Raw genomic sequence first — 14,048 nt, forward strand, 5'->3', positions numbered from 1 at the left:
GAGGTGACAGGCTATTAATTCCTGGTGTATGTGTGGCTATTTTGACCTATTTTCTGCTCAGTTTTATGTTTCATTCAAAAAAAAAAAAAAGCAACACGCTGGGGCCTTTTTAGTGACCCTTGTAAGGTGTCCCCAGCCCATGGGACAGCTCACACCTCCTTGGGCACCCCATGTACCTTCCAACCCTGGGCCCCCTGCGTGGTTCCTGCTGCCTGGTCCCCTACCCACCCTTCCCACTCAGCCCATGTCACTTCCTCTGTAAAGTCTGTCCTGATTGCAGACCAACCTGAGCCACTACCTTGAAACCCTCATCACCCTGGGTGAGGACGATCACTGTGGTCACAGCTGTAGCCCCGGCATCACCATTTGCTATGAGAGGCCTGCCAGCTTGGTTGGATGGTGGGGTGGGGTAGAGGGGCAGCCCCTGGGCCCATCTAGTAACCGGAGGCAAGGGCAAAGAAGCAGGGCTTTAATAAGTCTTGGGGGGAAGGGGGATGTCCTACACGGCACACATACCCGCTCCCCCTCTTCAGGATCAAATAAATAATTCCATCCCTCGGGAAGGCGAGGTCTGAGGAAGGGGTAATGTCTGAGGTCTTGGAGGGCTGGTGGTCCAGTCCCGTAATCACTCACTCTCCGAGTCTGAGTAGTCAGCCACAAGGGAAGAGTTGAGGGTGTAGGGGTGTGGCGTGTCCTGGGGATCGGCTGCCTCCTGGGAGGAGCCTGATGAGGACTGGGGCCTGTCCTGACAGCCCCCAGTCTGCCCTTGAGGTTCCTTTGTCTTGGGGGTCTTGGCTGTCTCCTGAGAGCAGTCTTGGGGGGATGTGGGCATGTCCTGGGTGGTGCCCTGTAGCTTCTCAGACGTAGAGGTCTCAGCAGCATGCTGTGGGCTCTCTGAGGTCTCCCGGGACTGCCTTCGAACAATACCCAGGCCCCCCACGGTGATGGGGGAGCCCGCAGGTGCTGATTTGCGGTTCTGGGCCAGCTTCTTCAGGACGCTGCCAGCTTTGCTGCAGTTGCTGGGCCCCGAGGTCGAGGGGAACCAGGAGCGGCTGATGATCTCTGTCCGCTTGAGTTTCTGCTTGTCCTCATAGGCTGGGGGAGAGGGAGAGGAGGGGAAAGAGGTCCAGAGCCACCCTCTGCCCGGGTCTGCCATTCAAGGCCGGGCCCCCCATCTCTCCCCATCCCAGCCCATCCCTTCCGCCCCACGCACAGTCCAGCGTATGGAACTGGAGCAAGGCGGCCAGCCTGCGGTCGTCCTCTGTCTCAGGCACCAGGGGGATGGCCAGGCTCGCCTTGGCCTGCAGAGCCTGGTCCCGCTCCTCCTCCTCCTGCAGGGCTTTTTTCTTTTCCTGTGGGGGAGTAGGTGGGTATCAAAGCCGTGTCTTCCACGCTGCTGACTCACAGCATTGCTCCAGATCTCCGGGTCTGTTTCCTCCTCTCAAAGCTCCCACTATGGCTGGGCCACAAAAGTTGCTTAACAAATGGGAGGCACAACTGTTATTAACACGTGTACCATCAGTTCTTCACTCACTCATTCCACAAATATTTACGTAACGCCCATCTCGCCCCAGGCCTTGTTCTAGACACTGGGAACACAGCAGAGAGCAGACAAAAACCCTTGCCCTTGTGGAACTGACATTCTAGTGGGTGAGTGAGACAAATGTGATGGGAGAAAAAGAATGCCAGGAAAGGGGTAGGGAGTGGCCAGGGGATTCAGCTTTAAATGTGATACAGGGTGAAGAAGAGGCTCAGGGACTGTCTCCCTAAGATCACATCTGAGAAAAGACATCTGAGTGAGGGGCCATGTGGGAATCTGGTGGAAGAGCACTGTGCAGTGGAGGGAAGAGCCTGTGCAAAGGCCCTGAGACGGAAGTATGCTGGGAGCTGCTGAGGAGAGTGAGGAGGCCAGTGTGGCTGGAGCAGAGCGAACAAGGGGAAGGTGGAGATGGGGGCGGAGAGGGGAAGGGGCAGATCATTCAGACCTGGGGGGGAAAGACTTTGGCTTCTACTTTAAGTGGGAGCCACGGAGGGAGGGGTCTGAACACAGGAAGGAGGTGACTGACTCAGGTGTTCATAGGTGTCCCCTGGTGGGGGTGGGGGAGAAACAGAATGTTGGGATGCGAGGGGGAGAGCCTGGAGACCAGGGCAGAGGGACTGTGCTAGCCCAGGTAGGAGATGATGGGGGTGGCAGAAGCAGCCAGATACCAGATATAATTTGAAGGTCCAGGCTGACAGAATTTCTAACTGGAGATGGGGAGGGGGAGTGAAGTCCAACTCCAAGCTTTAGGAATTCTGCCTAGGACAGATGCCTTCTTCTTTTCCTTTTAATCCTCACCCAAGGATATGTTTTTATTGGTTTTAGAGAGAGAGGAAGAAAGAGAGAGAGGAGAGAGAGAGATTGGTTGCTTCCTGTACACATTCCAACTGGGGATTGAACCCGCAACCTAGGTATGTGCCCTGACTAGGAATACCCCCAACCTTTTGGTGTATGGGATGATGCTCCAACCAACGGGGCCACCCAGCCAGGGTGGACAGGTAACTTCTTTATTGAGAAGAGGGGATGTGGGGGGGCGGGGTAGGGTAGGGACTGAGGTAGGCTCACTGGGATGTATGTTTGAGGGTCCTTCTACCAGGTGCAGAAGCCCAGAAGGCAGGGGACACATAGCTCAGGGCACAGGCCTGGCTGCAGGGAAGCACTTCTAGTAACAAGTAATTAGTAAGAAAACTAGAGCCCTGGCTGGGTAGCTCAGTTGGTTAGTGTAGTCCCCATACACCAAGGTTTAGGGTTCGCTCCCCAGTTAGGGCACATACCAATGAATGCATAATTAAGTGAAACAACAAATTGATTGTCCTCTCTCCCTGCCCTCTCTCTCTCTCAAGTAAATAAAAAGACAAAAACAAACTAGTAATTTTACTCCTAATGATGACCACAGAGTGATCCGAAAAGGAAGCAGGGAGAGATGGGAGCTGTAGGGTAGTGAGGGAACTCGTGGCCTGTGGGGTTAGCCCTAATGCTCCTGCCTGGGCTCCATCTGCAGTGTCCTGGGCACAGTCTACCCCACAGAGTGGGAGGAGGAGGAGAAGGTTCTCAGGGGCCCTGTCAGACCCTGCAAGGGTGAGAAACCCATTTATACGGGTGAGCTACCCGCCAGGGCACGTTTTCACAGCCCCACCGAGCGTTTTTGGCACAACCTCAGAAGCCATTGTGGTCACCGACGGCAATAGCCCTGGGTGTCCTTTAGCATTTGTACCTGTGCCCTCAGTGACTCTCCACGCAGGTGCAGATATCCTGCCCACACATTATGCAAATTGAAATATGCATTTTATTATAAGTGATTTCCCCTTTTTCCTCAGAGTCAGCACATGGCAGGGATGGTTTTGGAGATTATTTGGGGCAGGCTGGCAGTCTATGGATTTTGTTTTGGGACAGCTGAGTGGGCCCATGAATGAGTGTTAGGCGTTGACCAGTTGGTCAGTACCCTGACACCCACAGCAGGGTCAGGCTTCACCCGGGCCCTTGCTTGAGGCTCGTTTACCCTTGGAGATCTGTTGAAAGCGAAGCCCAGTCCCCATAGGGGAAGGCGCTACGAGCTTAAAAATAGCCGCTGGGCTAGGTGCCTCCCATGAGCGCTGTGAGGTCTTCATGATGCAGGTGGAAAAATTAGACTCTGGATGAAATGACATGCGTATAGCTAGTATGTGGTGGGGATAGGGCGGGACCTGGTCTTAACTTGCCATGTGAGCGATGCCAGGTGCCCCTGCCTGTGGTTCCAAACCCGGGCTGGAAGCCACTCACCCGGAACCTTTTCCGCAGCATGCTGTTGAGGGCAAAGTCGTCCTTCCAGGCGCTCTGTGCCTCCTGGATGTGGCTCAGGGTGGGCAGGGCCTTCTTGAGTGTGCTTCGGTCGGCCTCCCCGTGCTCCAGACGGAACATGGCGTCTGTCTCCAGCTTCTGCTTCTTCTCATGCTCTGCAAGGGCGGGAGTGTGGCTGGGCCTTCTGGGACCCACCTCAGGCTCAGGGTCAGGGTCAGGCTCAGGGTCAGGCAGGGGTGGCTCTGGGGTTGCCTGAGGTGCTCACCTGTCGTCAGCACCTGCTCATTGTCCGCCATGTCCCAGCGCTCCTCCTTGCGCTGGGCACCACTCACGATCACATAGTCACAGTTGGCAGGGTCTGTCTGCATCTCGATGTAGTTGATGCAGAGGTGGCATTTCATCCGGAATCTGGGAGGTGGGCAGGAATCAGGACACTGCAGCCACCCCAGGCTGCCAAGTGACCCCTGCCTGCTTCCTTCTACCTGTGCGCATCATTCAACAAGTGTTTACTGAGCATCTACTACCCACCAAGTTCCATACCTGGGGATACAGCCCTGGGCGAGACAGACATGGTCCCATTACACCAGAACTAACCTCCTGTCTGGAGGTTATTCATTCACTCATTTGTTCGCTCATTCATTTACTCAGCAAACGCTCCTGAGCTCGGCTGCTCTGTGGCTGCCAGGGACATAGCAGTGAGACAAACCAACCTACACTTGGAGGGGTGAACATTTCAGCAGGGGCCACACTGCCCACCAAGACACAAGCAACCGCAGTGTGGGTGGGACTCGCCACTTGAGAAAAGTCCTCTTTGAGAGGTGGTGGTGGAGTAGAAACCCAAGGGAAGGGGCCTTGCAGATGTCTGGGGAAGACTGAGTGTTCCAGGCAGAGGGAACAGAGGCGGAGCGTCTGGGTAAGAGAGAGGGACAGTGAGGAGCCCGTGTGGCTGGTGCAGAGTGGGCGAGGGGAAGTGTGGGAGGTGAGAGCAGGGATGGGATAGAGCAGGGTGTTAGGGGTCTTGTGGGCCATGGGGAGGTTTTACTCTGAGGAAGGTGGGAGCCATGGAGGGGTCTAGACAGAGGGACATACTGATTGACACACCAGGATGATGTTCAGGACAGAACACAGGTGATGGCCATCAGGAAGAGGGTACCAGCTCCCCTCCCCTGAAGACTCCTTTACAGTCCATTCACCCTGCGGCCACCCACGTGTCCCTGAGACACCTGCTAGGCTGCCTCTACCTGTAGATCGGGGTCGTGTAGTAATTGCCAACCTTCTTCTTTTCTGCGTTGTAACGAACACCTGCAAGGAGAAGGGGAGAGTGGAGGCTCAGGCTAGGCTGGAGCCCACGCACCCGGGTAGAGGGTAGGCAGGGGGGTATTTTGCTCCCCTGCAGGGGAGGTACCTCAGGAGGGCACTGAAATTCAAAGGAGCAAAGACCTGTGTTCAGACTGTGTGACAGGTGCTCAAGCCACAGAGGAGGGTAGGCAGGAGCCAGAGGGTCTGGGACGAACCCTAATTCCACCACCTATCAGCTGTGTGAGCTCAGGCCAGCAACCTCATCCCTCTGGGCCTGTTTCCCCATCTATGCAATAGGGATGATTAGAATGCCTACTGTACAGGGCTATTGTGAAAACTGCAGGAGCTAATAAAACACATATTGCTTAGAATAGGGCCTGGCTCAGCAAGCATTTGAGAAGGGCTGGACTTATTATTTTCTAGAGAATTTTCAGGGTTTTTTTTTTATTATTTTGCTAGTTAGGTGATATAAATTCTTGACTCTGTATGACCTTGTTTATCAGTGAAAAATGCTTAAACTAGAAAAACAGAGCGTGGGCTGGGGAGTGGTGTGGCTTAGCTGGGTTTCCGCTCCCAGGTCCTGCTTCCATTCATGTCCCGGAGGGTGACCCATGTGTGGTGGTGTCAGGCCAAGCCCCACTTTTTGTCCCTGAGTGCCTGGTGGCCGTTAGGGCGGATTCCCTGGCTGGGTCTGACCAGGGAGACACCACAGGGCTCACCTGTCCTCCTCGGCAGCCGGGTGGCTTGGCCTACCCCTTCCTGCACTTCCACAGCCCCTGCCAGGAGAACTGGATCCTCTCACTGGGAGCCATCAGCTCCTGTTTACAGAATGAGCTGCTCTCCTGGCCCAGGTGCTGTGTGAGGAGCTGAGGGAGGCGCTGTGAGGATCCCAGAGGAGGAAACAAAGTCAGGAGAGCTGAGTCATCTGACCAAGGCTGAGCAAGACCTTGGACCATGCCTGTCTGTCTATCCATCAGTGCACCTGTGGCACAGTCAGGGGTCCAAATGCTAATGGTGACAGTCAAGGACAGTGACAGCAGCAGACTGAATTTACGAGCCCTCCCATATGCCATGTGCTGTGCATTACACTATTTATTTATTAAAATATATTTTTATTGATTTCAAAGAGGAAGGGAGAGGGAGAGAGAGATACAAACATCAATGATGAGAGAGAACCATTCATCGACTGCCTCCTGCACATCCCCACTGTGGATTGAGCTCACAACCCGGGTATGTGCCCTGACTGGGATTCAAACCGTGACCTCCTGGTTCATAGGTCGACCCTCAACCACTGAACCACGCAGGCCAGGCTGTGCACTACATACTTTACATGCCACACAGGTGGACACTCAGACCACCTGAATTTTACAGATGGGTAAACTGAGGTACACAGAGGCTCAGTCACTTGTCCAGGATCACTCAGCTAGAAGAACTCAAAGCCTGGCCTCCCCACTGCTCTGCAATGAGGCATCCGCAGCCTGCCAGTCACTTGGGTGCCACCTCCTCCCAGACTCCTGATTCGGAGTCCCTGATGGTTAATGGGCTTCAATGTCTGTGGGACTGAATGGGTGGGCTGGGTGGGAGCAGGGGGTGGGTGGAAACTCACCCATGCCAATGTGGTTCTTGCAGCCATCACACCAGATGTTATATGGCATCTCGAATCTACACAAACAGAAAACAGCTTATTTGCTTTTGTCCACTGGGCTTTCCGTAGACTCCACACCTGCAACTCTGGCCACAGCCGCACTGCAAAGGGCGCACACTGAGGGGGATAAAGAACGGTTGACGAATGTTCCTATAGCCAGGCCAGGCCAGGCCAACAGAGACATTCAGCTGAGCCCTGGACTTGTGAGCAATATGTGCTTATTGTTTGATTATGTGGCAACAGCCGACTGATATGGTGACTCTCTGCTTAACAGAATTAAGATCCTGCAGCACTGGGCACGCTGGAGTGCTGAATTCTCCTGAGATTGAGGCCAGGTGGCACAAGGGGCGGGGGTTCTCAGGCCTTACCTGATGATGAGGATGCCCTGGGACAGCTTCCGAGCCCGCTCCCGGAGCGGGTGGCTGTTGTGGTATCGGTTGAGAGAGCCATGCTGCACAGGGAGGAAGGAGCAGGTTAGCACTGCTAAGCTGGGCAATCTCATGCTCGCTTGCATAGGCTGAGAGAGGCCTCTTTCTTATGACCTACCAGGGGTAGTAACAGCACAATGGAAGGCACAGAGGCCCTGGTGAAGCCAGTGCGGTTGGGCTCATGAGTACATGAATCTGAATCTCTCCTCTCCCATTTAAGAGCTGAAAGCGCCGTGTGACCCTGGGTAGCAACCTCACCATTTGCCTTCCTGAGTCCAGGTTCCGTAATTACCTCTGGGTGTCGTGGGAGAACTAGGTGAGATGAAAATACTGGCAAACGTTTACTGGCTACTTTATGTGCATTGTCGCATTTTAATCCCTCAGCAAGTCTGTGAGGACAGGTTGTTTTATTTCCTTTTTGACATGGGAAAACTGTGGCGTAGAGAGGTTGAGTCAAGGCCTGGGGCCAGGCACCCAGATCGCACTGATCCACTCAGAAGACTTACTCAGCCTCTATATGTGAGGACACAGCCGTGAGCAAGATGGAACGTCTCTACCCGGGTGGAGTGAACGTTCTAAAGGGGAAATGGACAATACACAAGTAAACAGACAACGTGTCAGGGAGTTAAAGGGGCTATGAAGAGAGACAAAGCACTAGGTAATGGAATAAGAGAATGACACAACGGTCAGGGAGGCCCTCGATGAGCAGAGACCTAAAGGAAGGGAAATAACCTTGTGGTCAAATGGAGGAAGAGATTCCAAGCAGAGGGAACAGCAGAGGGTGTGAGGAGACCAGAGGGGCTGGGATCTGACCCAGGGCCTGAGTGCCTGACCTCATCCTGAGTTCTGCTGGAAATACGCCAAGCTGAGCACAGAGCAGAAGGTCACTGATGAGAGCCATGTTCACCTCTGGGAATGAAGACTACCCCGAGACGCGTGCCACCAGAGCAAGGCAGAGCGATCTCAGGGTCGCCCATGCTCTGCAGCTGTGGCTCCGGTGATGAGGATGCCGGGGACAGACCTCACCCTGCCCCGTGAGGTCTCTGCCATCATGGACATGGGGAGGGAAGCCTGCCTCTTACCTTTTCAGGGTTGAAATCCGGAGGGTAGTACTTGTTTACACCTTTCCTTTCACCCTGGAAAGCAGAAGAGAGACATGACTCAGAGAGGGTCCTGCAGGACACCTAGTGGTGCAGCCTTGAGGGGCGGGACCTGGATGAGGGAGACTGAGGACGGCCCTGGGCTCCGTGTCTGGTCGAGGACTGGTGACCTGGGGGAAAAGCCCACTGTCGTTGCCATGGAAAATTCCACGAGGGTTCCACTCTCCTAGAGCAATGGCTTTTGTATTTTTTGGGGGGTCTGACTTACAGTAAGACACATTTAACAATGCAACAGGGCAGACATGCCCGCAATACAGCTGAGGCACAGGTTTCATGAAAGAGCCCTTACCCTGGCTGGGGAGTCTCTTTTCAAAAGCTGGCAGCCACCGGCTGAGATGACTGAATGACCCACCAAAGCAGTGGGTCTCAAACTTGGCTGCACATTACCACCACCTGAGGAGTTTCTAAAATACTGCTATCTGGGATCCACGCCCAGAAAACTCCTGACAGAGGACCTGCTCTGCAGAGTGGCGCCTGAACACTGGGCTTTTAAAAAGCAACCTGGAAAACATGTTTAAACAAATCCTTGTCCACAGCAGCAGCATCCCCAACAGCCAAAAAGTGGAAACAACCCAAATGCCCATCAATGGATAAATGGATAAACCAAAGGTGGTCCATCCACATATTGGAATATTATTCAGCCATAAAAAGGAATGAAGCTCTGATACATGCTACAACCTGGGTGAACCTTGAAGACATTACGTTAAGTGAAAGAGGCCAGATATAAAGGCCAAATGGTATATGATCCCATTTACATGAAATGTCCTGAATAGGCAAATCCATAGAGACATGAAGCAGACTAGTGGTTGCTAGGGGCTGGAGGAGGGGGGAAGGGGAGTGCCTGCTAATAGGGAAGGAGTTTCCTTCTGGGTGATGGAAACGTTTTAGAAGTAGTTAGAGATGGTGGCTGCACAGCATTATGAATGTGCTAAATGCCATGGGATAATACAATTTAAAATGGTTAATTTTGTTATGAGAATTGCACCTCATTAAAAAAAATCAAAGAAAGAAAAAAGCTTCTCGGGTGATTTTAATGTGAAGCAAAGTTTGAGAACTACTGCACCAGAGGATCATGAATCCAGAGTTTGAAAATACCATCTTAGAGCTCAGGGACAGGGAAGGGCTTTAGGGGAGGAAGGGGCTACTGTGGGGGTCTAATGAAGACTAGAGAAGAACCCCAAGAAACACAAGCCAGTCTACTCACCATCTTGGGAACTGCCTACTGGTCCTCACCCTCAACGTGGCCAATCTGAAAAGATGACAAGACACTGATACGGACTGTGCTGTGTTGACCATCTGCCCAGTCCCACGCTCCTGGGGAGCCGGGCAGAGGGGCCACGGCTTCCCTGAGAAGATGCTGTGGGCTGGGTAAGGTGGTGTCGACTCTGAAGAGCCTCCCCGCAGGGGTCCAAAGAGCAGCGTTTGTTGGTTTAGAAAGAGTGTCCTGTCCACTCGCCATCCAGCATATATTCACAGCTAACACACACCTCTCACCCCTCCATGGCCCCTGCCATTGCTCCCCTGGACCAGGGCAGCCACCTCTCTCTGGTCTCACTCTGCCCGCAATTCCCACGGTCTGTTTGTCCCACAGGGGCTAAGACAGGGGTGGGCAAACTTTTTGACTCGAGGGCCACAATGGGTTCTTAAACTGGACCGGAGGGCCGGAACAAAAGCATGGATGGAGTGTTTGTGTGAACTAATATAAATTCAAAGTAAACATCATTACATAAAAGGGTACGGTCTTTTTTTTTTTTAGTTTTATTCATTTCAAACGGGCCGGATCTGGCCCGCGGGCCATAGTTTGCCCACGGCTGGGCTAGGAGGATCTTTTAAAAAATAAATCTAAAGTATCGCTCTCCTGCTTAAACCCCTCCAGTTACTCCCATTGCTTTGAGAATCATGTTCCCCCATTACCCCCCTGGCTGTGTGCTATGGATCCTCTGCCTCCCTCTCCAAGCCTGCCTCTCACCCCTCTCCCGCGTGCTCACTCTGGCTTCCTGGCTGCCTTCGGAGGCTAAGCAGTGCAGGCCACCTGCCTGAGCACTCCTCCAAGAGCCGTCTGTTCTCTGTCACAGGTCTCAGCTCAAACATCACTTTTGTCAGAGGCCTCACTGGAGTCACTTCTCCCTGGAGTTCCTATCACACCACCGTGTCTGTTTACTTGTCTACAGTTTGCCTCCTCTGCAAGATCTCACCTGGCCATAGCTCTAGCACCAAGGACAGTGCCTGGCCGCTAATAAATTAATTTTGACAGAAGGCTCTGGCCTGTGGCTCAGTTAGTTGGAGTGTAGTCCTGTACACCAAAATGTTGCGGTTTGATCCCTGGTCAGGGTGGGTACAGAAGGCAACTGATGGATGTTTCTCTCTCTCCCTCTTCCTCTCTCTCTAAAGTCAACAAACATATCCTTGGGTGAGAAAAAAAAAAAAAAAAAACTAAAAAAAAAAAAAAAAAAGCTGATATTGCCCGGCTGGTGTGGCCCAGCGGTTGAGCAGTGACCCAGGAACCAGGAGGTTACTGGTTCAAATCCCAGTCAGGGCACATGCCCGGGGTTACAGACTCAATCCCCAGTAGGGGCGTGCAGGAGGCAGCTGATCGATGATGTTTCTCTCTCTCTTTCTCTCTAAAAATCAATAAAATACATATTTTTTAAAAAAGCTGATATTTATAACAAAAGTTCTGACGGAAGAACCATTGGTAACTGATTGAAATTTCTTAAGAATCGGTGGCAGGTGACACAGGTATCAAATGCAGAGGGTTAGAGATCCTAAAACTGGGGGTTAGATATCCCCTACACCCTGCATGTTTGGAGGAGAGACTTTTAGGTCTTGAATTGGGATTGGCGAGGTTTCCGTTAAGGAACATTTAGTAAAAACTGCTGGCTTTCCGGACAAGACTGTCTCTGTCCCAACAACTCAATTCTGCCCATTGCCCAGTTCACAGAAAGTAGCTGTGAACAAGATGTAAATGAATGGGTGCACTGTACTCATATCAATGCAACTGAAATAATTCTCATTTCACATGATTGTCACTCGTTACAAATTATTCTCCTTCTGAGTTTTCCCCAATCATTTAAGAAGTGAGTATCTCTCTTGTGCTAGTCAGGAAGCTTGGCCTAATTGCTTCTGCTAACTTAGTTGTGCACTCTCGAATGGTGACTGTGTGCCAGGCGCTGCACCGAACCTGACATCATTGCCTCATTTCCTCTGTATTGTGACTATTACTTCCAACTGACTTGGGGACCTAAGTAACTTGCCCAGGGTCAGAAGTTGATGGGGAGGCAGAACCAGGGTGCTCCGACACTGTCCTGAACCTCCCTCTATCTTGGGTCCTCCATCTGTAAAGAGTGCCCCTGGATGTTTTTGCTAACAAAATAGCTAAGTGCCCACTCAGGCTTTGGGGTCAGAGTTCCCTGGGCTTGAATCTCAGCTTTTCTCCTCACTCACTGGGAGACCGTGGCCAGTGTCTGAGCTTCCCTAAGTTACATGTCCTCACCTGTAAAGAGCGGACGAGGGCGACAGGGCTGACTTTCTGGGGTTGCTGTGGATGAAATAACACAGTGGGAAGGGCTTGCACAAAGTACTGCGTTTACAGGAGCCAGGATCTTAACATGGTCTACTGCCCCAGTGAATGGTCCAGCTGAGGCTAGTAGGCTGGACAGATGGCAATCTCTGATCCCTGGTGTCAGGAGTAACCACAGACTGTATTTGCCCAGGACATACTACTGGACTTGGATTCCGACTGTGCTGCTTGCTAGCGGCCTGACTTTGGACAAGCTGCTCACTCTCTTTGGGCCTCCAAGTATCAACCTGATAAGGCTGCAGTTAAGACTCAATGAGTTTGCCCTGGCCGGTTTGGGTCAGTGGATAGAGCGTCGGCCTGTGGACTCAAGGGTCCCCAGGTTCGATTCCGGTCAAGGGCATGTACCTTGGTTGCGGGCACATCCCCAGTGGGGAGTGTGCAGGAGGCAGCTGATCGATGTTTCTAACTCTCTATCCCTCTCCTTTCCTTTCTGTAAAAAATCAATAAAATATATTAAAAAAACCAAAAAGACTCAGTGAGTTCAAGTTCTCAGAACAGCACCTAACGCCGAATTAACCAAGTTGGTGGTTTTGATTGTTTCTCATGCCCACCGTTTTACAAGAGTTATTTTACAAAATCTTCACCACGACCCAGCGAGGTAGGGGCTTACTGGTTCCATTTCTAGATGTAGTAAACCGAGGGGCCCTGCAGGCATCATACGGGCCAAGGCTGCGTCTGGGGTCACGGCCGTAGCCCGGGATTTGGGTCCGGGGTCACGACTGGGACCTGGGCCGCTCCGGACAACGGGCCCGCGACCCCAGAACCGTGGGAACCCCCGGCGTGCTCGTGTCAGTAGGACGGCTCCCAGATTGGGTGAGGGAGCAGCTTGACACCCCCACTCCACCCCACTCCCCGGGCCCTACCGGCCTGGCCGCCCCTCCGCCTACCAGCCCTTACCTGCCCTCCTCCTGACGTCACGCCGCGACTGTGCCCGGAAGTGGTGCTGGACGCGCCAGAAGGGTAGCGCACTCCCCGCGTGACGTAGACGCTAGCGCGAGGCGGGGCGATGTGGAATCGCAGCGTGATTGGCTGAGTGCTGAACACGCCTCGCGCTCTCAGCCGCCGGTGTGGACCAATCCGGGACTACCCCTCCCCATCACGTACACGTCAGGATGCCCAGCTTCGGTCCCGCCCACTATCCCTGGCCCAATCCCAAGCCAGCATCCCTACCGGCGCCCTCCCAGCAGCGCAAACTCCTGGGCTGAAACCTCAGGGCGAGTGTTGGCAAATGCCAACCAGCACGTGGGAAACCAAACCAGCCCCTTGGTTTTTAACGAGCTAAGGACTGTTTTTCTATTTGTGAATGGTTGGGGGGGGGGGGGGGGAGTCAAAAGAATAGCATTTTATGCTGTGAAAATAATATGAAGTTTAAATGTTAGTAACCATAAATAAAATTTTACTGGAATACAACTAAGTCCATTTATTTACCTGTTGCCTATGGCCACTTTCCCACTACAGTGGCAGAGTTGAATGTTTGCAACAGAGTGTATGGCCCAGACAAGAGCCTGAAAAATGTACTATGGGACCCTTTTACAGGAGAAGTGGGCCTTTGAGCCTTCAGACCAGCCCAGGCTGTGTGTGCCTTCTTCCCAGGCTTTTGAATTTACTTTTATGCCCAGTAGGGCCTAACAGGATCTATCTGTTCGTTTGTGCAGTGAACAGCTGTTTATTAGGTGGGTGCTATATGGCAGGCAATGGGGACTGAGAGTCAATGACACACCCTTTTCTCACTGATAAGGCAGACATATCAACTGGCAGTTTATCAAGGGCAGTATGAGAAATGATGACAATACTACTACTACTATATTATTTGATGCCAGGATTTATTCTAAAGGTCTTGCAAGTCAGTTCTCATGTAATTATGGTACTGCATACTGAGTGCTCACTGCTTACCAAGCATCATTCATCAGTGCTCACTACTCACATGTATTATCTCAGGGAACACTGCTCCGATGAGATGAATATGCTATCATTCTTGTTCTACAGATGAGACAAGCCCAGAGAGGGTAAGTAACTGACTCAAGGTCACACAGCTAGTGCGGGGTGGAGGATTTGACCTCCATCTGATGATGCTAAATCTGAGGGTTGTGTGCATTAAATATAAGGGCTATGGGCACCT

The 14,048-nt window shown here is 52.4% G+C and overlaps 1 protein-coding gene across 7 annotated transcripts; it reads right to left on the reverse strand.

Annotated features, from left to right (window-relative positions):
- Nucleotides 1-453: 453 nt before the first annotated feature.
- Nucleotides 454-12,923, reverse strand: CCDC130 (coiled-coil domain containing 130). Of its 7 annotated transcripts, none has more exons than XM_036302823.1 (11): nucleotides 12,827-12,885; nucleotides 11,843-11,887; nucleotides 9,554-9,598; nucleotides 8,272-8,325; nucleotides 7,130-7,212; nucleotides 6,723-6,778; nucleotides 5,059-5,119; nucleotides 4,083-4,225; nucleotides 3,800-3,972; nucleotides 1,214-1,352; nucleotides 454-1,095 (listed from the first exon to the last, which is right to left on the reverse strand). In XM_036302823.1, exons 3-11 carry the CDS (start codon nucleotides 9,554-9,556, stop codon nucleotides 626-628), a joined length of 1,182 nt encoding a protein of 393 aa, XP_036158716.1. In that variant the 5' UTR covers nucleotides 9,557-9,598; nucleotides 11,843-11,887; nucleotides 12,827-12,885; the 3' UTR covers nucleotides 454-625. The 7 variants fall into 7 exon arrangements, with proteins under 7 accessions (XP_036158716.1, XP_036158719.1, XP_036158715.1 ...); XM_036302826.1 differs by lacking the exon at nucleotides 11,843-11,887 and adding an exon at nucleotides 7,482-7,764 and having other exon boundaries at nucleotides 12,827-12,862; XM_036302822.1 differs by lacking the exon at nucleotides 11,843-11,887 and having other exon boundaries at nucleotides 12,827-12,923.
- Nucleotides 12,924-14,048: the final 1,125 nt, after the last annotated feature.

This window comes from Myotis myotis, unplaced genomic scaffold, assembly GCF_014108235.1.
Source record: "Myotis myotis isolate mMyoMyo1 unplaced genomic scaffold, mMyoMyo1.p scaffold_m19_p_33, whole genome shotgun sequence".
Taxonomy (NCBI): Eukaryota; Metazoa; Chordata; class Mammalia; order Chiroptera; family Vespertilionidae; genus Myotis; species Myotis myotis.